The following is a 23,571-nucleotide window of genomic DNA, read 5'->3' on the forward strand; positions in this document are numbered from 1 at the left end:
ATTCAAATAAACATGATAGGTTAATGCTCTTTTTACATGTATTGTTAACGCCTATTTTTGTTTCTATAACCATTTTAAGTGTAATCATTGTAATTTATATCTGAAAACCTCATTTTTCAAAATTCTTATATATAATCCTGTTGATTCTCCTCATGTTTAATAATTTTTGATTGTGAACTCATGATCAATAGAGCTATTTTTGTGGGATTCTTGAAGGCCATCCTAACAAAACTTTATATAAATTTATCCACTTGCACATTCCCCACAGCACATATTGTAAGTTCCAAATTAAACCTACATAAAGGAAACTTGTTTTAGTCTTCCTAAATCTAGTTCAGGACAAAATATGTGTGTGTGTGTGTGGGTGTGTACACGCGCGCACACACACACATGTATGTGTTTCTTATCTACTCCTTTACTAAAGTTATGTCCCCTCAAGATTCCTGGTGCTGTGGGATCTGTGTGTCTTAATTCTGCTCCTACTCTTGTGAGTATCCAACTTTTGTGTTCTTAATTTGTATGATCATTTAAAATGCAAAGCCCTTTGTTGTAAAAACTGATAAATGTTCCCATTACAGCCATAGATTCAGGCCTATTTAACAGTCTTTTTTCATCTCCAATTGCTTTTCATGTACTTTCAAATTTTCTTACTTTCTTTTAAACATATGCATTTGAGAGGAAGTTTATTGTATTTTACTTTGTTATTTAGCAACGTAAGGATTTTTTTTAGGCTACATGGTCTACCATGAAATGGAAGTCAGAAATGTTTTTTACAGAGAGAACAAGACTAAATTATTCATGTTGTATAAGGAATAAAACTTCAGTGTGGAACATGAGAAAATTTTATAAAAAACAAGTCTTTGAATTCTGTAACTTTGTTAGTTCTGTTTGTGTAATTATCTTCTCTCCTTCTGGATCTAGCTGGACAGGTAATAAAGCTGGTTACCTGTTCTTTATCTACCTGAGTTCAAAACATGTACTGAGATTATCTGAAACAATCATTGATCCTGAATTGTTATATTGGTGACCCACTTTGGAGGAAAAAAATTATGAAAAGGTAGATTAAAGCCCTGGTGTCACAATCTAGAGCAGAATAGCTTACCTGAGCTTCTTGTGAAAAGAATAGAAGGAAGGAGAAAATGGAGGAGAACATAGATGGGAAAGAGAAAGAAAGGAGCAGAGGAAAAAAGGAAGGATGAAAGAAGAATGAAGGAAGGAAGAAAGAGAAGGAAGGAAGGAAGGAAGGAAGGAAGGAAGGAAGGAAGGAAGGAAGGAAGGAAGGAAGGAAGGAAAAAGGGGTAAAAGGCAAAGAGGTAGGCAGAAGATAAGGAAGGAAAAAGAACAAAGATATTGAGTGACTATGGTTAATGTTTTTATGTATATGATTGAGCAAAAACTCACAGTGAAATAATCGTCTTATCTTTGTGGGGCAGTGAAACTGAAAATTATATACACAATGCAAACAGCTGAGCAGCCTTGTCAAGACCTAAATCTGACTTTCACAGTTGAAATCCAAGATGCTTTATGCTAAAAGTGAGTATCAGAGGTTTTTTTCTCATGAGCGTTTGGGCACATGGATCATTCCTTCACTGTGTGGGGACCAGGAAGAATGAGGTACAATGATCATTACAACATGGTGCAGAAGGAAAGTGAAAGTGGTAATATTAAGCAAGGCAGTATTTGCCCCACAACAGGAAAAAGACATGTTGAGAAATGTAATCTTACAGTCTTAGAAATATGTTATAGTGGAGGGTAGTTGGTTGGATAAACATAGCATACAAACTTCTTTAGACTCCTCCAAAGGCAGCAGCATACCCGGAAAGTCGAGGAATGCACTCTCACCTAGCTCTGAGGAAGCACAGAACATGGATCCATAAACAGACCTCTTTTGGCTCCACCTACAGACAAATCAATATTTACTTTTTCAGGAGCAAGAATGGGTCTGAGGAAACTCATAGCCTCTTTCTCAAACAGGACACAGTTCTTAATTCTATTATAAACATCCAAGTAAAGGCAATAATATCAGTGACTTTGTAGAGGAAATCCACCAAGGTCAGTCCTTCTCTGGAATATTAACTCATCAGGTCCTCTTCCTGCTGTGTCCTAACAGCAATGTCTCTTTACAGACCAGAAGAACTCTGCACAAATTCAAGGACTGAGCAGATAGTGCACTACTCATTTAAGTCCCATGTCAGGTTCCCGATGCCATCCTAGCAAGTGTCAAAGAGGATTCTAAGAATATGTTTAAACAGTCTTGGGCTAGGGAGCAGGTCTGGGTTCAAATCCCTGCACCTATTCACTGAGCTTCTAGTCTTGAGATGCAGTGTACCAATATCCCTCTCCATTATTAACACTGATACAAGAATGGTTGGAAAACATGGAAGGGACACAAAAGGGCCCCTTTCTTCTCTCTTAGGAATCTAAAACAAAACCTGATGATCTACTTAATGTTCACCTGGAGGAGGCAAACAAGCAGCAGTTCAGGATCTGGTTGACAGAGTCTCAGAGAGATGAGAACCATAAAATTACCAGAGGTCTCCTACCACTTCTCACTCTTCCCACTGTATAGCCTGGAGTTCAGCTGACAATCAATATGTACAAATGACACAGACAAGGTTAAGTTTACTAAACAGAGTTCTCTCCTATCTTAGATGCAAGATAAATTTACATTTTCCAGGCTCACCTATAGTTAGGTGGAGCTATAAGACGGAGTCTGGCCAAGGAGATGACACACACCCCTTCTAGGTACAATATTTACAGTCTACTTGAAGTCCTCTATACTCTCTCCCCCTCTACGTTTGCCAGTTGCACTTAATCCACTGAAGATATGAAGCCCTAGAAATGGTGGAACCACACAATTGAAGAAGCTAGGTCCCTGAAAGACAGCATGGAGGACAGCCTCTCCTTCTAAATGCATTGGATGGATGTCATCAAAAAATTAAATTGTACATATTAACCACTGACAAATTGGAATTGTTTGTTTCAACAGCCATCAAGTTATCCTAACACCACAGACACTGAGAAAATTGATAACAATGTTAGAAAAATCACGGCACAAGGAGATCTGATAAGTCTACTAAATAGTAAATCTAGAGGAAATGGTTGGTACAACTTAAAGTAATTGTGTGTGTTTGCAATTATTGATTCCATTTACAAGTTATTATGAAAAAAATTGAACAAACAAAAACAAAAACAAAGTTATTATGATAAATAGATGAGCTTAGCATAAAGTTGGCAGGTGTTCAAGTAGAAATTAATGATAGTAGAGAAAGTCCATATATACAGAGTTTTGAAGACTTATCCTACTGCTTGGGAGATCAAAGTTTAAGAGAATGTTTTACATTATTTTTGAAAAACACAGACTCATAGCAACCAGCACTGATAAGAGTAGATTATGTGTATAGTTGTCTTACTCAAATCCACTGCCTTAGATAGACACCATTACCTGAAAAGGAGTGGCAGGGTGAACTGGAAAAGACAAGAGAAATGAAAGAAAAATTTAAAATTATGTTTAAGAAAATATGTGCTTGTAATTACTAGTGCTTGGAAATGCCCTGATACAAACAGGTCAGAAATCTGTTTGTTTTTTTTTTTTTTTTTTTTTTTTAGAAATCTGGTTTTTGAGACTGTGTATTGCCAAAAACACTTGAGCCTGGCTTTTAAAGAAGTTTTTTGATTAATAATTAAAACAATTATTGGGGCACGTGGGTGGCACAGTTGGTTGAGGAACCAACCCTTGATTTTGGATCAGGTTGTGATCTTGGAGTCATGGAATTGAGCCCTACGTGGGCCCCTGTCTTGGTGCATAGTCTGCTTTAGTTTCTCTATCCCTTTCCCACTGCCCGGCCCCTCTACAACTCTCTCTTTCTCTCTCAAATAAAAATAATAAATAAATCCTTAAACAAAGAATTAAAACAATGATTGATTTTAATATTTTATCAGCTGGAAGCCCAGTCCAAATGCAGTAATGCAAAAGAAGCCACATGCATGGCATAATGTCATGAGGGACAATGAAGAAGACACAATCCTGCAAAGGCAGCACAAGAGGTTATAGAAACAATGGCAAGTTCCTCCCAGAGAACATAACCAATGTCTAGTCAGAGAACTTCCACCACTTCAGTGGATAAAAATGTGGTAGCACCTGCTCCCAAAGTATTCCAGCCTTACCATGGACAAGTTCCTACTGAATGAATTATATGCCTTATTTCCAAATGGGAATTCTAATGACCTGTAGCGGTGTCTGTTCCACCATTATCTATGCAGTGAGAGGAGAAAAAGGATTGGACCATGAGGAATCACGTCGGAACCTGATGCAGAAGACACTCACTGCTTGAGATCTTGGGCTTTGTGCTGCATACAGTGACTACATGAGAGCCTGGCTGGTCTCCCTTAAGAAGAGTGTAAGTATATTTTACATGTGAGAGTCTCTCATATCATTTCTCTTAAGAAATGAACATTCAGTGACTCAGCCTCACTTACAGGAAGCTGGATCTATGTGAGCAGTGTGGCCAAAGGAACGACAGAAAAAGTGATGTAAATCTCTTCCCGATTGAGCCACTAAAACCTCCTACAAGATCCTGAACATTGTCTCCCTTCCATCTCATGACAGCCAGATTCAGAAATACCTGTGGAGATCCATAAGGGCTTAATACATGGAGGATCCACATATGGAAGAGGCTTGCACCCCTCAGTGTTGACATGAAGCAAAACCCCCATGCACTGGAATAGGATATGAAGCAGTTGTAAACTTTTATTACGTTAAGTTACTGTGGTATCTTTGTTATAGTAACTAACTTTACTTGCTTTGAGTAATTCAGTGTATGATGGATTTTGATGTGCACTACCTCTGCTATCTATAATCTGGAGTATGAAAAACTTCAGAAAGCTACAAAGCTGTTCAGGTGAAGTACAAAAGTGTAGCTCAATCCTTAGACAATGTGCTAGGAAAAATGGATTAAATCAGCAAACATGCCTGATTTTTCTTTCCAATCTCTGGTCCCTGGTAGCTGAATAACCATTAGTAATTCATCTTTTTTCCTCAGTTGCCCAATTTGCAAAAATAATAATAATTCACGGTCTGTTTTGACTATAATCATTCTAAAAGTAGTTTACCTCTTGGTAATTATGTATGCTCATTCATTCTGTGCTGATCATGAGTAAAGCACTTGATAATTTCAGTTGAGTAGATAAAGATATTAGTAAATGTTATTATTACAAATAGTGCTAATGTAATATCTTATTAAATATAGATATATGGGTAAATATGAATACCTGGCCCATGTCATTGATTTGATATTGATCTTAGATATTATTGACAAAGAGAAAATCACAGAATAATTGTTATATCTCTTTTAAGTTTTAAATTAATCATTCAAATCCCCACGTGCCTAATGAGCTGGAAGCACAATGTCTTCTTCCTGAAGCCACTCACTAAACGTCCCCTAAGTGTTGGAGGTCCCAGGAATTTTCGTAACACAGAGTTGTTAGTCCCCCTTCAAACACCATGAAGAGATTGAGAACTGAATTCATCCCAGTATTTCTATTCCTGTTAGTAGCCACAAGAGAGCAGTGTTGACTTGTAGCTAGGAAGGTTTTTTCTTTCTTCTTTTTTTTTTCTTCTCCTGACTAACTCTAGGCTGTGTAGACTCCAAGGTTACAGAATTTTGATGTCCCACACTGGGCCTCTGAGGTCACAGCTCTCATTGTTAACACTAAAAGGTTTAGAATTAGCATATCAGGATGACTATGTATTAAGAGGCTCCCAAACACTACTTTATTCTATATGTAAAATGTAGTTTTGTTTTTTCAACAATATTTAGGTCTTTGTTTTGAGCATTGGTCACCAGCACAGACTCCCCTTTTCCTCCAGATATTTAATTTTTGCTCTCTCTTGCTACTGGATCTTGATTTAAATCTTCACTGATCCTGAGTGGCAGTGTTCAATAGTAGTTTTTGGTTCAAATGGTATAGATCTCTTTCTCAAAGGCTGTGTTCCTTATGCAGATTCCCCTTCTAATGTGACTAACCTGCAAACCAGGCAGTGAGGTGAGTGGCTGGTGGTTGGCTTTTCTCTTCCTCCTTTTCAGGTTTTTAATACACTCCCTTCCAGTACAACTGGATCATAGTCAGCCTGTGGTAGCAAAATGACTCCACAGAGTTTCTCTATTAAACTGACATAACATCTGTACTCTACCAGTTTGAAATGGCTTTAGTTTATACTACTTCATTCTACTAACAAGGTATGTCCAAAGACTGTACAAAAAGGACTTTTGTTTTGTTTTGCTTTGTTTTTTCTTTTTTGTTTTTTGTTTGTTTTGTTTTGTTTTTTTGCTATAAGAACTTCGTGGCAAAGTTGTGTCTGTCCCTCATGAGCTGGTTCTTTGGGTAATTCTGTTCCTCTCTCCCCTTTACGTGTAAGAGGACTCACCCTAAAGCCTATCTTAGGACCACTGTGCCCAGTTCCTTGAGCCACCTGCACTGGGCTTGACAATTCTGTGAGAAACTGTCATCCTCTTAACGTGAAACTCGAGTATATGTTTTGTCCATTCTTTATTTAGGGATCTACTACTGGGAACTAAAGATGCATTGTAGATGCAGTTGGTTAACTCTTCTCTTAGCCACTTCAATATCATAAACAAGGGGATGTTTGCTGAGCCCCCTGATGTGCCAGAGGCTGTGTTCATCACTACGGAGAATGACAAAAGGTGTACTGGACCCTACATCCCTTATAAAACCCCAATAACAAGTTGTAGTTTCTATAACCATGTACCTGTAGTTTGAATCAAGCTTCTCATAATTATAGTAGCCGTTTGCACTGATCTAGAGAAACCTGGTGGAGGAATTAAGGTCTGAATATGACTAACAGGAATTCTTCTTTGAGTCCCTTCTGGATTTGCACCTGGGAGAAGCATAGCAGAGGTAGGGAAAGCACTCCTTGAGAGACCAATGGAGTAGACGAAATGCTGGGCAATATCACCTAACAATATGTATCTTATTCCTATGAATTGCATCCTTTCTGTTAGATGTTTTTAAAATTAATTTTTATAATCATTCACACAAGGGTCTTATGAAAATTAATGTTATCATGCCCAGATACTATTATACTGCAAGTGTTCAAAACATGTGAGCTTTTGTTTTCTTTGTCATTACTATCACTGTTATCAGTATGTAAGGACATTGAGATTATTACTATCATTTAGGTCATCAGTGTTGAAGTTGGCCCTTCTGTCTTCTGAGGGACAGGACGAAGGTGGTGGTAGATAAACTCTTCCAGCAGCTGTGAGATGGAGGGGAGCCTGTGAGAAAATTCTTTTGTGGAAAATGACAAATGCTGAGTCGCACCTATGGCTTTGGCTTGAGGAAATGAGAGCCAAGCATGAGGGTATTGAGAGCCCCTTCATGTAGGCAAGCGGATGTCATTTCTCCTTTTCTGCTCTTACTGAGTGTGGCTCTATTATAGCTGTCTTAAAGCTCACTCTAATAAGAACTGTAGGCGATGGGATTTCCCTGAGGCCTCAAGTCCAGATAGAGCCCTCTTTTATTATTGTTATTATTTACCAAAATAGTTTGTTTGTTTTTTTACTTATCAATTTTTATTTAAGTTCTGTTAACATATAGTGTAATATTGATTTCTGGAGTAGACTTTAGTGATTCATCACTTGCATGTAACACATATTACACAAGTGCCCTCCTTAGCACCTATCACCCATTTAGGGCATCCCCTACCCACCTCCCTCCATCAATTCTCAGTTTGTTCTCTATAGTTAAGAGTCTCTTATGATTTGCTTCCCTCTCTCTTTTTTCCCTTCCCGTATGCTCATCTGTTTTGTTTCTTAAATTCCACATAGGAGTGAAATAATACAGTATTTGTCTTTCTTTGACTTATTTTGCTTAGTGTAATACACTCTAGCTCCATCCATGTCATTGCAAATGGCAAGATCTCATTCTTTTTGATTGCTGAATAATATTCCATATTTTATATGTGTGTGTGTGTGTATATATATTTGAACACCACATCTTTATCCATTCATCAGTTTATGGACATTTGGGCTCACTCCACAATTTGGCGGCTGTTGATAATGCTGCTGTAACTATTGGGGCACATGTGCTCCTTCTTATCAGTATTTTTGTGTCCTTTGTGTAAGTGTCTAGCAGTGCAATTGTTGGGTAGGGTAGTTCTACTTTTAGCTTTTTGAGGAACCTGACATACTGCTTTCCAGAGTGACCACCAGTTCTCATTACCACTAATAGTGTAAGAGGATTCTAGATTGGGCCCTTTTAATTCTTTGGGCTTTCTAGCCTCCTGATGAACAGACCCTCTTACTAAGGTAAGGGTTGAGGGTTGTAAAGAACACCAAGCAATGGGGTAATCTGGAGCTGGTGCCCTCACTTCATAACAGAGACTATATATTAGAATGGGTTTTAGTAGGCTAAACCTACATATGGTAGAAGTAACAACCATGCTAGAAATACATTTGTTTATTTTTTTCCAAATCTTTTCATGTTTTACAAACTGCAAAGATTTTTTCAACAGGTGTTTTTTTTTTTTTTTTTTTTGAGTTCACAGTGCCAGACTAGTATTGCTTTACAGCATTTTATTGGCAAGAATACTGAATTTCAAAGAGCTCTAAATGAAATTTTCAGGCATATCTTCTAATCAGGGCCAGGTCTTGAATTTAAATGTAGATCTTACGACTTCCAGTTAATTTCTCTTGCCACTGTATCTTGCTTGATATTGATGAAATCCCACATCATTTTAAGACATGAACTTTCCCTTCTGACATGTGAATGAAGAGAAACTCCATATAAAGGAAATTATTCAAGGCTTTTTACTGGGGCCACACTTTTTTGCCAACCTTTTTCTCTCTAAAAATTTTGTAATATCAATGTGGTTTAAATGTGAGTGTTTTTTGTTTTGTTTTGTATTTTTCTTGTGGTAAAGTAGAGAAATAGTTTGGGAAGCTTTGAACTATGCTTTCTAGTGGGTGTACAAATAGGAAGAGTGGGGGAAATATAGGTGATTGGCCTGTGTGGGAGTGCTGAAGTCTTACAAAAATATTTCCAATGTTTACTTCTACTTTTATATTATTATTTCCCTTAATTGTCATGGAAAATCCTCCTAGATCTAAATGTCAATAGGCTTTAGGGATAAGTATCCTTAGTACACGCTCTCTTATCTGTTTTGTCCTGACCCCATAGATAACAGGGTTAAGAGCAGGGGGAACAACCACGTACAGATTGGCCAGAAGAATGTGGATGTAATGAGGAATGTTGTGGCCAAAGCGATGTGTCATGAAGGAGAAGAGGGCTGGCAGGTAGAAAGCTAACATGACACAGACATGCGAGCCACATGTGTTGAGTGCCTTGAGCCGGGCATCCCAGGAGGGGAGGTGGAAGACTGCTCGGAGGATTTGGACGTAGGAGAATCCAATCACAGATAGATCAATGTATCCCACTGAGAAAGCAATCAATCCATACACAACATTGACCCTAATATTGGCACAAGCCAACTTTGCCAAGCCCATATGTTCACAGTAGGTATGAAGGATAACCCGGACACCACAGAAAGGCAATCTCAGGATGAGAAATATGAATGGAGTCACAAACACCAAAGTCCTGACTATGATGACTATGCTCAGGATAGCTATCACCTTATTGGTAAGGATCATGCTATATCTCAAGGGGTTGCAGATGGCAATATATCGATCTATGGCCATAACTGTCAGCACCACAGACTCCAGGCCGGTACATATATGGATAGTGTACATCTGTGTGATGCAAGCACCAAACCCAATCTCCCTGAGATTGAACCAGAAAATGCCCAGCATCTTGGGGATGGTGGCTGTGGACAAGCCAAGGTCAGTGCAGGCCAACATGGCCAGGAAGTAAAACATGGGTTGGTGGAGGCTATGTTCCATCTGGATCACGAACAGGATAGTGATGTTCCCCAGAAGGGCTATCAGATACACTGCAAAAAAGGGGAAGCCAATCCAGATGTGCACATCTTCTAGCCCTGGAATCCCCACCAGAAGGAAGGAGGGAGGATGGAACTGTGTATTGTTGGAATGCAGCATATTGCTAGGAATTGGTTATAGACACATTTCTTGCAGGAGTTTTCTGGCTTCCAGGGAAAGACCCTAATCTTTTTTATAGCATGTTGTCTGTTTTCTGAAGAAACAGAAAATCCATTCTTTAATTCCATAATATAGCAGTGGAGACCTAGAGAGGCAATACGAGGCACAATTAAAAAGACACTCACTTCAAAGTATTTGCCTCATCTACATAGAAAACCACGTAGAACATTTTCAAATATAGCAAATTCCTACATGTCTCACATTTTTCTCCCTTTCAGTATCTAAGGAATAGATAAAGTATATTTACCATAAGGGTGGAGGACTGGATACCTGGTGTTTTGGTCTGAGCTAAGTAATGGAATTAAGAAATTTAGACGTATTGGGAGACCATTATGTGATTCTACCAAAATAATATCCCTCCTCGAACTACCACGTCTTATCACTTACTAGGTTATATTACGTTCCCATTCCTAGGCAGTTTAACACGGTTGTTCTTAGATATTGTTAAGAGCCTTTGGTGATTTTTAACCTTCTTTCCTGCCTTCTTCATGCTGCATAATATTAATGGATAATCCTTCATGCTGCCTGAATACTGACAATATGTCTATCTTTCTTAAATTTAGAGAATTACCAAGGCCAGATACTTACCTCAATTTAGGAGGAGTGTAGGCTATATTAGTGCTGTAGTTAGTTTCCCTGATAAGAGTGATAGAAGCTAATGTGTTGAAGTTAGCAGCAGACTTTTTTTACTATAATAATGGCATCTGTCTGGTGTGCCTTGTGATTGAGTCTGGGTTGTAACTGGCCCTGTGCCATGCATGCAATCCGTGACATGGTGGAGCCTGTGTGATTTTCAAATGAGTGCAACCATTACAAGCTTTGCTGTTATAGGATGTATTCTATGGGGTGCTCTGGTCCGTGGGTGGAATACCTACAGTGACTGGGCTTGTTGAGTTTAGGTAGTGCTACATCTAAGACAGTGCTGTATGTTTTGCCTTGATGTTCCTTTGAGTGTAAATGAAGTTTTTTTTTTAACATAAGCATTCCTATTAATTGGCATATTTTCTATGGCTGTTTCAACTTTACAATGGCAGAACTGAGCATCTGTATTCAAGACCTTCTGGCCAGCAAAGCTAAAAATTTGTATTCTCTCTCCCTTTAGAGTAAGTTTGTCAACTCTGATTCATAAGAATAAAACTAGCAAGAGTGCCCTACCTATGTGAAAAAAGCCAATATTTTATAAAATGGCACCAAAGACTCTTAAACACGAATTCTGACCTATTTATGTAATCTTACCTCTATGCTTCGGTCAAACCGAACTTCAGACTTTCTGCATACTTTCTTCTCCATGTCATTCTTCTTATTTCTTCTGATGAGGAAATCTTCCCTACCAGCTCCAATCAACAAAATAGTTCTTAGCCCAGATTTAATGACATACCATCATCAGCGCTTTCTCTAAGTGGCTTATTCCAGGATTATTTATTATTTTTGTAGGTCTATTTATCTCTCTGTTATGTTAGCTATCATTGGTTATTAGTAGTTCTCAAAATGTTTCCTAGGCCAGGAGTATGAGCATCATCTCGTAATTTGTTATAAATGCAAATTCTTAGACGCTACTCCAGATTCACTAAACCAATAACTCTGGGGGTGGATGGGGCCCAATAATTTGCTAATAAACCCTCCAGGTGATTCTGATCTCACTCCAGCTTGAAAAACTGGTAGACATGAACTACTAGGGTATAATTTCCTTGAGGTCAAAACCAGTGTCAGATTTATCTCCATGATATCATGATACTTTATTTTTTTAATTTTTATTTTTTTAAAGATTGTATTTATTTATTCATGAGAGACAGAGAAAGAGAGAGAGGGGCAGAGACACAGGCAGAGGGAGAAGCAGGATCCTCACAGGGAGCCTGATGTGGGACTTGATCCCAGTCCAGGATCATGCCCTGAGCCAAAGGCAGATGCTCAACCACTGAGCCACCCAGGCATCCCATATCATGATACTTTATATAGTGATAGGTAGTGATCATGAATTAGTGACAGGCCCTAATTAGCAAATTAAAATTGAGTAGAAATGACAATCTTTCCTATGATCATATATAGTGTTTTAATTTGATTCTGTTGAAACTGAACTGAGATATAACATGGTGTGCAGAAGGAATTTTGAGTTCTCTAGAGAAATATACTTATAAAAAAGTCAATAAGGTAAGATCAGTTCAAAGGAGAAACTGACCTTTCATGAGATTGCATCCGATACTTCCAGTGATACAATGGGAAGCTCTGGAGCTGGAATAGCCCTTCTAAGTTATTCCACAAAGAGGCAAGGAAGCTAGTTATTTGTGTTCCTGTGGTGTCTAGTCACTAGCCATGGGCCACCCTGTGTGATGGGGCACAATTTTGGATGAGATTTTCCTTCTAGGGAGGAATGTAGATGTGAATTCTCAGCATCTGATATCTCCAGCAACTGAGGAATAGGTGGATAGGTCCTAAAAAGCAAACCCGGGAGGGATGCCATAGTAGATATTACAGATGGCATTGTGCCTTTGTTTTCCCTTGGCCTTATCTTATCCTTTAGCCTTGGGAAATATAGTCTTTTCCTAATTATTTTTCTGCATTTGAACTTCACATCTCATTTTGTCTTCTTTCTTCCTTTGCAAATATTCTCTATATTTCTGTGGTTGAAACAAAACTTTAATTTGCTACTATCTGAGGCTTGGAATAAAATTCATGTTTATTCCAAAAAAAAAATTCATGTTTATTCCTAGATCAACAAAACAATCCTTCGGAGACTCACCAGACATAATCCCCACTGCCAATGCAGGCACATGTACACACACACACACAGACACACACATTTTAGCATACTGCAGAAAGTCTTACAAATCTCATGCACTGCAATTAACTGTTCTTTGAGAATGCACGTTCTGATTTTTTTTTTCTGGACTTGATACTGAATCTTATGCAGTCCTTATAACTCCAATGTTCCCATTGCATGAAGACTAGAAATAACTAAATATAATAACTGGTTAGGGCATGGCTACAAACAGGGAGTGATAAATTCTTCATCTACTAATATATTTCTCATCTTCATAAAATGCTCTTCTCTCTTGGATTTTGAACACCTCTTCTGTTTTCCTTCTAAATCTCAGAATACTCTTTGAAATGTGTTTACTTCTTTTCTTCATCTTTCTTTTCAATAGTATTCTGTCCTTGTCTGTAGTCTCTCCTCATCCAGGTGCCTTTTAAGGATGATTCCGTTCACTTTCCTAACTGCAAGTAACACATTTTTTCCCTCGTGATTCTCAAAAATATGTTTCTAGAAATTTTCTTCCCCAATTCTCTATGTATCTCCAAGTACTTTACAGGATAACTGAAGCCCTTCTTATCCAACAGGTTTTGTAGTTCTCTACTCTGAAAACTTTTCTGTTCCATTTTCCTCAATTTTAGGTAGTGATGCTATGTACACAACATCCCAGGCAAGAAATCTTGAAGATATTTTTAATACTTTCTCTTTTCCATATTCCTGCCTGCTTCACATCTAGTCATCAATTCCTAGCAATTCTCCATTTGAACACAGTTAACTATAATTGGGCAACCAGTAGATGCCTAGTATTAGTGTTTAAAATATTGGATGGTGAAAATCAAATCCAAGCTCTGCTCTCATGATTCATGTAGTCTGTTGAGACAGACAAATATTATCATATATACTTAATAAGTGCAAAGTATCAGTCAGGCTCCAAGAAGAGTCACTATAGACTAAGAGCTTATTTAACCTGGCCAGGGTTCATGGAGAATGTTTTCCTGAGGAAGTGTTAATTGATAGCTGAAGGCTAAGAGTCCAGTAATAGTAAGTGGAAGTGAGGAATGAGTATAGAAAAATATTTCTAGTTAATGGGAACAGCTGGGGCAAAAACTGAGTAATCATGTAAACGCTTGTGGTTAATTTTAAGGAGTTTTTCTTTTCATTCTAGAAGCAATGAGAAGAGGGGCACCTGGGTGGTTCAGTGGTTGAATGTCTATCTTTGGCTCAGGTCGTGATCCCTGGTCGGGGGATTGAGTCCCACATCAGGCTCCCTGCAGTGAGCCTGCTTCTTCCTTTGGCTAGGTCTCTCTGCCTCTCTCTGTGTGTCTCTCATGAATAAATAAATAAAATATTAAAAATAAAAATAGAAACAATGAGAAGAAACTATAGGATTATAAAGTACAGTGTAACATGACCTGATTTGCATTTCAAAAAATCACTCTGGTTCACTGTCAAAAGTGTGTAATAAAAGGCAGCAAGTACATTTGTAGCCAGGTCAATTAGAAATTTATCACAGACTTCCAGGTTAGAAATGATGGTATTCTGTACCATGTTGTTAGTGATGGAGATAGATTGCAGTTGATCGACTTTATAACAGTTTAATAAGGTTAATCTTCAGAAACAGCTGTCAAATTTATTTTTCTTCCCCTTTGCAGCAACTGAGTAGATTAAAACTTCCATCCTCTTTTAACGTAACTTTTTCTATAATTTATCTCTTCACCAATGGCTCTCAATACTTTTCCTTTTGAAAAACGTGTATCTCAACAATATAGTCCTGTTAAATAAAATGTGATCGAGAAGCAGTGATTCACATCCTAAAAGGGGCTCGATGCAGGGCTATGGCAGAGGGATTGAGAGCTCCTTTACAGTTTGAGAAGTTTTCTGTTCACTCTTCTTGGTGGCACCTACAGTGGGCAGGGCGATGATTATTTCACCAAGCTGGGTTGTGTTTGTTGTATTATTCTTGTAATAAAAGACTAAGTTCGTGTATCAAGGTTCTAAAATCTTATAGGCTGTTACATGTTCTAATAACTTCTCCCAATGACTTACATTTTAAGTTTTTCACCTTCTATGTTTAATATCATCAGCAAACTTACCACTACTATACCCTCTGCCCTCATCTATTATAGAAGTCCCCAGTTCTGAATCCTTTAATTCATTTGACAAATTTAATTCATTTATAGAGTACTTACTACCCACCACGCATTGCTCCAAATGTGGGCATGCAGCAGGGACTGAACTGAAGACCCAATTTCACAGAGTTTAAATTCTATTAATGTCAGTATTTTCCTTCTTGGTTTATGCAAGGTTTCTACTGTCATAGTTTTCCTTCCATTTGTTTAAACTAGTATTTATGGGGAAACTTTTCAAAAATGTGCTTTGCATTCTAAATATACTCTGGATTCAGAATATTCCTGGTCAATAAGCTTATTACCGTTGGCAAAAATTATTGTCTGTTTGGGTCACTGCCTCTACTGTAACCGTTATCATTACTTATGCAGTCACCCTTCCTTTTTGTGTACTTAATCATTTTTTTTCTGTTTAATGAGCATTTCCATACATATTTCCTAAGTTTATCTTCACAGTAATTCTCTGAGGTTCTTTCTTCCTCTCGCTTTCTGAACTTCTTTCTTTCTTTTCAGGCACTCAACTTTCTGCTATACTGTTGTATTTCTTCCAGGGACTAGCTTCTATTCTTTGCCACAGGATTAAATAATTTCTGTATCAGGTTCCCAGGCTTCTCATCTTTCAACCTGTCTGTTCCTTTTTCTCAGATGTGTTGTAACCTCTTCCCGCTAGGATGTCTGTTGCCAGTATAAGAGGTTCCCCTCTGAGATAACAAAATAGAAGGACGTAGAGAAGAAAAGGCTTCATTTGGGCCAGATAATGAGAGTTATCATTGGTATTTTCCTTTGTGTTTGCATGTGACATTCTTTGTTATATGTCTGTATCTAGATATAGGTTCTTGGGTTCATAGATGTCAGTTTGTTATTCATCACTGTGAGAGTTTTGCTGTGTATTTTTGTGTGAGTGACTGATGTGCAGCTATGAATCCAAGTTGTTTTCAACACACCTCCCCTCTCTCTCTCTTGCTGTACCAGTTGGAGATGGCCCCAGCTACAGAGACTGTGACTGAGCCACCAGAGCTCTCTTGTCCCATGGACCACTTTGTTACTGCCATTGTGAACTCTTTTCCAGCATAAACAGGGACTAACTCACCTACCTCTGCTCAGCATCTGAGAAATTGTTTGCCAAGAACTGGATGCCACAGACTGCAAGCTGCTTGTGATTGAGTTCCCAGTAGCCAGAGCCAAGGAGTTATACAAGAACTAGTCTCCAGGGAAAGGCCTCTCTCAGTGAGCCATGTCTCTGGACCTAAAGTATGGGATAGAAAATTTCCATATCCCTGAGGATAGAGCTTTATGTTTTCTGGTTAGAGATACCTTCTGGTTACGGATGATCTGCAAACTACATCCTCTAGCAAATGCCATCATCAAACAGGTCCCAGATTACTAGCCAGTCAGAGGCTTAATGGCTTTCTACTTACACTTTAAATTTCACTGTGGTTCTTAAATCATGTAAGAATACCTAGGAACACAAACATAGCATGTGGGCGGCAATTACATGATTATTTCATTCTTATTTTTTTAAATTCTAACCTTCAAGGCAAACATATTAGATTTGATTTCAAAGTGTATTAGGCCACATTATTTTTTAAAAATCAGGATTACTTTGGATAACTCTGGGTTTTATTAAAAGGTTAAAAGGAAATTCAAATCTCTTTTAAGGGGACCCTGGGAAGAAAAAGAGACCGTATCTAATATCACAGATATTATACTGAAAAAAATATAGATTAGTAATTGAAAGGAGAATATATAAGAATTCAGGCTCTCAAGATTTTGTTCAGAATTTTCCCCCAGCTCTTGATTTATGTGGACCAATGTGTTGGATGTCTTCTCTTTGCCTTTCTAAGACCATGCATACTCCGTATCATGGAGGACTCACAAGTATGCACTGCATCAACATCATCCCTTGCCCTTTGGCATCTAGTTGGGTTAAAAAAAAAAAAAAACAAAAACAGAAAGTACCATCAGAGAATAGGACAGAAATAAAGTCAGTATATTCTGGGTTCCACCTGTTCTTTCCTTGCAGGTGACCTGTTGGCCATTATGGGCTGAGTGAACTCCTCAAAATAAATCCACTCCTATCAGGTAGCATTCTTCATAATGCTCTCTGAGCCTCTAAATTCCAGGAGCTACTTCTTGTCTTCAGGTGAATAAGTTGTAAATATCCCACACTTGTACTATCCTTATAATTTTCCTACATCGTGCCAAAAGTTTGTCATAATATAAGGGGCCCAGACCAAGTTTGCCAACTAAGGATGTGTGGCATTCGGAGCCCTTATATAACTCATATTTGTTGATGGAAGTATAAAAATCACAAAACTACTTGGGAAAACTGTTGGGAATTTTCTTAAAACTTGACATGTGGAATATGGAAGGGTCTCCAGGCATCTAGCATTTTTTACAATGTTTATTTTGTTTGTTTTGGGTTTTTTTTTTTTGGACCAGGATAATATTAATACTCTAAGTATTATGAGTTTTAAATTGATAAACCACTTAGTAGGCCACTGTTAGAACAGATTTAAGAAGATAGTATATCTGGACTAAATTTCATGAAAGTTTACTTCTCTATTTGAGGTTATGTATTCTCCTAAGGTGCTGGTGGATAACAGGGTTAGAGATAAGCAGCATTAATATTTAATGAGCTAGACTGGCTTCTGTATTCTGTAAAGTACCTAGTGATGCATAAAGCATTCCCAAGGAGGAGTCTCTAGGAGGGTGGAGTGTCTAGGAGAGCAAAGTTTATAGAAAATGGCATTGTCTTGGAACATTTAATCTAATAAAATATAATTAAATATGAAATTGTATTTTTCTCATTTCCTCAATTATTTTATCTTTTGTGTATTTTTTCTTCTTATGTCATAAATATTTACTATTAAGCCTATGAGTAAATGCATTTAATATTCACAGATATTAGTAAATTTATACCATATTTAACACAAAAATAAGCATGTGTGCATATATATACATATACACAGCTTCATACACAAACCAATATTCAAACTGCATACATGTTATTCTCAGAAAACTGGGGCCATGCTCCAAGTCCAGCACAGTATAACTTTGACATAGATCACGAGAGTGAGAAGGGAAGTTAGAAATTGGAAAAAAAAAAAAAAAAGAAATTGGACACACTGAGGCTGGATGTAAAAATGTATGCAGGGCTTGCCCTACCCTGTATGCAGTGCCTGGACAAACATTTTTGTGGGGTTCTTGAATATATTAACAATCTGACCATGAATGTATTATAATAATCATCGATCTTATGTAATACATAATAATTTATCAGTGAAGATTTAGGATAATGGGTAAAGAATTAATTACATATTTGGTAGTGGTCCAATCACTGAAAATGAGGATTCTTTGTAGTTTCCAGGTAATTTCTTCTTTCTCTTCAATTCCTTGAACTATCTTTTTTTTTTTATAATCCCAAATAGGCCATTTCTGGCCATTTCATTTTCCCTGACACAGAAGGAAGGTACTAACTCTATTATTACTTACAGTGCCATGGCTCTTCAGAACCATAGATTATTTTGCCTCTAGCATTTTCAAATTCCATTTATTTAATTCTGTTTGCATCATTACTTAAGATGCTACATCATCCATTGTATTACTTGTGAATAACAACTTCCAATGACTCTCTTGAAGGTTCTTTTTGTCCTTCATTGATGATGACCATAAATGTTAGGCTTAACCAGATCATTCAGGAAAATGTGAATGGTAATATTTTTCTGTTTGTGTTAAATTTTTTTTTAATTTTATAACATTAATGTAGAAAAGTGCATCTTTCAGCCACCTGAAGTATTTATGCCCTCATCACTTCTCTGTAGAACGTGATCTTTTTCCGTTCTGATTGCATTGTTGCCTTTCACAGTGTCACCAACTTGGAGTGTGGGTGAAGCATGTGGGCAGAGTGAGAAGAACATTCCCATTCATACAAGGAATACCTCTATCTCATCTGACATTACCTAACATTGACCCAGGAAAGCATGTCATCATATCAATTGGAGATAAAATAAGACAGATTGAAAGTACTTGGTGGCATTGCAGAACAATGGTCTCAAAAGCCTCTGGAATAGATAGATGCAACCAATTCTGGAGGAATACCTGATGGGTGGTATAGAGCCTGTGGAGCAAACGGGATTATCATTCTGGGTACCAACACCAAGGTAGGGGAGGCAGTGAGGTAGAGGATATATGTTGCTCCCACAGATATCCTCTGGTGCTTGTTCTGGGAGGCAACATGAAAGGTTGAACACAGATGAGTGGGAGTCAGTGAGCAGCTTTAACATGTATGTCCATCCCAACATTCAGGAGAAGACCATTGGTTAAACCAGAGCCCTGAACTTCTCTTATGTCTGACATAAGTGATGACTGGGAGTCATCATGTCAGCACTATTGTGGTGCCTCCATCTCATGTAATTCCATAAAAGAAAAACTTTGGTCTCTGGAAAATCTCAGCTGTTTACCAAGCCAGGTTTGAGCCATGAGATCTCAGGACAATCCTGTAGATGTGGGTCACAAAGCTCCTTAGGGCAAATGGCTGATTTCATAAGCTGGTGGATATAGGAAAAAGAGAATCCTAGAATTCTCCAAAGAGGAGAATTGAGGACTGGGTCCATATGTGTCTTGTCTAGGCTCAGAACACCCTGCCCAGACAGCATTGCTATTCCCAGACAGCCTCTATGTACCAGAAGCAGACTTAGAAAATTTTGAGGATGCTACTCCAAAGCACAGAAGTCCCCTGGAAAGGGAGCCTAAGACAGGGACTCTGCTGAATAAGGTCTAAGTAGTTTGCTCATGATCCATCTCAGGGCTAGCGTTATTGTGAATCCCAATCCACATTGTGTGCACTATTACTTTTACATTGAATTTTCTAAATATCATATATGGATTCAACCAGAAAGTTACTTTATACATGCCTTTCATATCATTTACAGAAGAAAACACTGTCTTTAGCATGCTTATATGTGATACGGATATGGATGACCAGGGAACTGGCCAGTCCTTACCACTTACCACTGATGGACCACACCAACGAGGATTGAACCACCTTTAGTCACTGTTACTCTTCTACTTGCTCCTGTGCTTAGAGTTTCTGTAGTCTCCTTTTTCTCATCACCCACACCAGTGCTAGGCTACTTGCTTTCTCTCTCACACTTTTCTGCATATCTCCACATGAGACCAATGGTTGAGCCTCAAGTACATACATAAAATGTTTTTGACTTAAATGTCTTACAAGGGCAGCTCCAGTGGCCGCAGCGGTTTAGTGCTGCCTGCAGCTCAGGGTGTGATCCTGGAGACCTGGGATCGAGTCCCACATCAGGCTCCTTGCGTGGAGCCTGCTTCTCCCTCTGCCTGTGTATCTGCCTCTCTCTCTCTCTCTCTCTCTCTGTGTCTCTCATGAATAAATAAATAAAATCTAAAAAAATGTCTTACAAGAGCTAAGAGTTTGTTGTCAAATAGTTTTATATCAGTAATCTACTCTTGTTACATCAAAATAATGTTAAATATGCATATATTTTATGTACACTAGTTCCTGCCATTCTTTGGACCTTGGTTTTCTTATTTGTAAAATAAAAGGGAAAGATCAGAAGAATTTTAACCTCTTTCTGACTTTAAAACACTTTGTTCCTATAAAATTTTAGAGCCATGAGATAGGCTAAAAAACAAACAACTTATTCATACTCACAGGACTCAACTTATTCACACATAGGGTACTATAGAATACGAGAATTTTGCTTTGCCAGTGTCAAATTTCAGGCCAAAAGCTACCCAGATTCAGAGAAATTGTCCAATTTACAGATTGCAACAGTCTGATTGTTGCTTTCTTTGTATTCTTGGTTCTATCTACCCTGATTTTCTGATTTTACCCTGGGGTGTTTTTGACTATTTTGTTTATCATCATGAAAAAGTAGAGAGTGGTTCTAAAACAGAGGATATGATGGAGACTTCTGATTTCTTAGAGGGATTGCCCTGGTCAGTCATACATTAAAGTTCAGTGTTTCTTTCACCTAGTTTGAAGCAAGCCACATGAGCTTAATAGGAAGACTGCTTTTGTGCCTAAACCACAGAAAAATGCTGATTTCCAAATTTTAAGAAATTTTGTATATCTGAAGGTAAATAGTGTAGCATAGAATGGAAATGTTAGGTATAATTCAATTGGAACTAGACACAGAATTCATACAATTATTCACATCTAAAATGCCTGCTTCAAGTGAGAAAATAATACCACGTATCCTTAATGCCTAAGCTGTAGTCTCTCACATTCCACAATTCATAGATGCTTAGTTTATTGGAGAAATAGTGAAGACAAAGTAGAGAGATATAGAGATAAAGAGAAAGGGAGAGAAAAAAGAATGATAAAAAGGAGGAAGAAAGGGAAAAAGAGGAGAAAAGAAAGGAGATGGGAGGAATCATATTAGAAAGAAAAAGGGAGCAAGAATGACAATAAGAACAAGATGGAAAAATTTAAATAAAAATAAGAAATGATATTTTTAAAAATGAGTAATGACTCTAAAGAAAGAAGACAAAACTTGAGGACTAATATACAGAATACAAATCTATAGAACAGAAGCTCTAATTTAAATTAAACATCGTCACTGAGCCAAGGCGTACACTTTATTATTATTTTTTCACCTGCAAAATGATATTATTAGATCAGGTTTTCTTCAGGGTCTAAAATTACCTAAAGAAGAGACACATGGAGAAATGGGAGAGTTCTCACCCTTTCTCAACAGTCATTCTACTCCCAAACCATTGCTGCCTCCAGGACATCTTCCCTTTCCATCAGTGCTTTGCCTTTGTCTGGTTTCATGGGGTTTCATGGGAACAGAGTGGGCAGCAGAGGTAGCTTTGGCTTATCTCCCAACTCTAAATGAAATTCCAATAAAAAATAAAAATATGGCTGCTACTGTCTACTCTAACAGGAAATCTAAAACAGGGGTGAGGTGAGACTATTAAAATGTGGGTGGTAGGTGGCTATGCCTTCCAATGTTGACACAGAGCTCTTATTTCTGTACAAATATCTTCACAACTGTCTCTCGGATCTGCTTGGTCCTGACTCCATAGATGACTGGGTTGAGGGCAGGTGGGACAACCACATATAGATTAGCTAAAAGGATATGGATATAGCGGGGGATGTTTCGACCAAAACGGTGTGTCATGAAAGAAAAAAATGCCGGTGTGTAAAAGCACAGCATGACACAGACATGAGAACCACAGGTATTGAGAGCCTTTAGTCGGGCATCCCGAGAAGGAAGGCGGAAAACAGCTTGAAGGATAAGCACATAGGACGAAGCAATCAGGATCACATCCACAATGATATTGGAAATCACCATGAGCCCATAGATAATGTTGACCTTGATGGGTGCACAGGCCAACCGGGCAAGACCCATGTGCTCACAGTACGTATGAGGGATGACGTGATGCCCACAGAAGGGCAGCCTCAGAATGAGAAACACAAATGGAGTCACCAGAATTAAATTTCTTCCAACAACAACAGAGGCGAGGATGCCGATTGTTTTATTGGTGAGGATCATGGTGTACTGGAGAGGGTTGCAGATGGCAACAAAGCGGTCATAAGCCATGGCCACCAGGAGAACAGTCTCCATGCCTGTGAACATGTGGATGAAGAACATCTGAGTAAGGCAGCCCCTGAAGCTGATCTCTTGGAGGTTGAACCAGAAGATGCTCAGCATTTTGGGGATGGTGGACGTGGACAGACCCAGATCGATCATAGACAACATGGCCAGGAAGTAGAACATGGGCTGGTGGAGACTGTGTTCAGTCTTGATTGCAAACAGGATGGTGATGTTCCCCACGAGGGCAATCAGATACACAATACAGAATGGGAAAGCAATCCAGATGTGGACAGTTTCCAGCCCTGGGATTCCTAGCAGGTGAAAGAAGGGGGGATGGAACTGAGTGTCATTGATGGAAGTCATTCTCCTAGCAAGTGTCACTGAATTCCCGTTAAGATGCAGGGATCTCAGTCTCTTTATGGTCTTTTCTTATCAAGGTCCTAGAAAGTGAAAAAAATTTTTAATTGGTATGCTAGAGGTAATGGCGGGAGTGGTTGATTACAAACATTAGAGAGTCCCTTCTTTCCAGAAGGTAATTGAATAACTTTCTTAATACACATTATTGTTCTGAGATTCTTCATGGTGATATTATCTGTACCTTAGATTTATCATAATATGAGATCTTTGAAGGAACTGAGAGTATTTTGCACAGTTGTGTGTGCTTATCTGTTTTGCTATTCTCTTCCATTTCTTTTCAAAATAGTCTAATGTTACTTTTGGGACATTGCTATATAAATTGGTAAAGAACCCAAAGTCGAAATGAGAGTGACTGACTTACACCATTGTCTGTCTTTTGATCTAATATATGTAGGGATTTGCATCATGGTTCCTATACAGTTATGTGACATAAGGGAGGATAATATGATGGTCTTTCTTTGAATTTCCCTCATTCTATCTCTACTATAAGACCATTGTTGTTTTTGATGCTTCCTATTCTTATAGAATGGCTTGGTTTGCCATTGTACACTTTCAGGCTCCAGTTTACT

At 38.2% G+C, this 23,571-nt stretch overlaps 3 protein-coding genes across 6 annotated transcripts in view; 1 reads left to right on the forward strand and 2 right to left on the reverse strand.

Moving 5' to 3' along the window:
• Positions 1 to 5,728: 5,728 nt before the first annotated feature.
• The window catches only part of LOC140614897 (olfactory receptor 52E8-like), a 60,141-nt gene continuing 42,298 nt past the window's right edge, over positions 5,729 to 23,571 (forward strand). For 2 of the 4 annotated variants that reach the window (XM_072794313.1, XM_072794315.1), the window contains exon 1: positions 5,729 to 6,045. The gene's annotated coding sequence lies outside the window, so the exon portion shown is untranslated. Of the gene's footprint in view, positions 6,046 to 8,270; positions 8,328 to 23,571 lie in introns of those variants that run through there. The other 2 variants (XM_072794312.1, XM_072794314.1) reach the window with 1 other exon arrangement.
• On the reverse strand, positions 9,132 to 10,073 carry LOC140614896 (olfactory receptor 52E5). Its single transcript, XM_072794311.1, has one exon. The coding sequence runs from the start codon at positions 10,071 to 10,073 to the stop codon at positions 9,132 to 9,134; it is 942 nt and encodes a 313-aa protein (XP_072650412.1).
• LOC140615454 (olfactory receptor 52E4) lies at positions 21,981 to 23,129 on the reverse strand. The gene has a single exon (XM_072795314.1). It carries the CDS (start codon positions 22,946 to 22,948, stop codon positions 22,013 to 22,015), a length of 936 nt encoding a protein of 311 aa, XP_072651415.1. The 5' UTR covers positions 22,949 to 23,129; the 3' UTR covers positions 21,981 to 22,012.

This window comes from Canis lupus, chromosome 23, assembly GCF_048164855.1.
Source record: "Canis lupus baileyi chromosome 23, mCanLup2.hap1, whole genome shotgun sequence".
Classification (NCBI taxonomy): domain Eukaryota; kingdom Metazoa; phylum Chordata; class Mammalia; order Carnivora; family Canidae; genus Canis; species Canis lupus.

Bases quoted from the DNA above. Each gene is read 5' to 3' on its own strand.
- LOC140614896 (XM_072794311.1), bottom strand. From the start codon at position 10,073: ATGCTGCATTCCAACAATACACAGTTCCATCCTCCCTCCTTCCTTCTG.
- LOC140615454 (XM_072795314.1), bottom strand. From the start codon at position 22,948: ATGACTTCCATCAATGACACTCAGTTCCATCCCCCCTTCTTTCACCTG.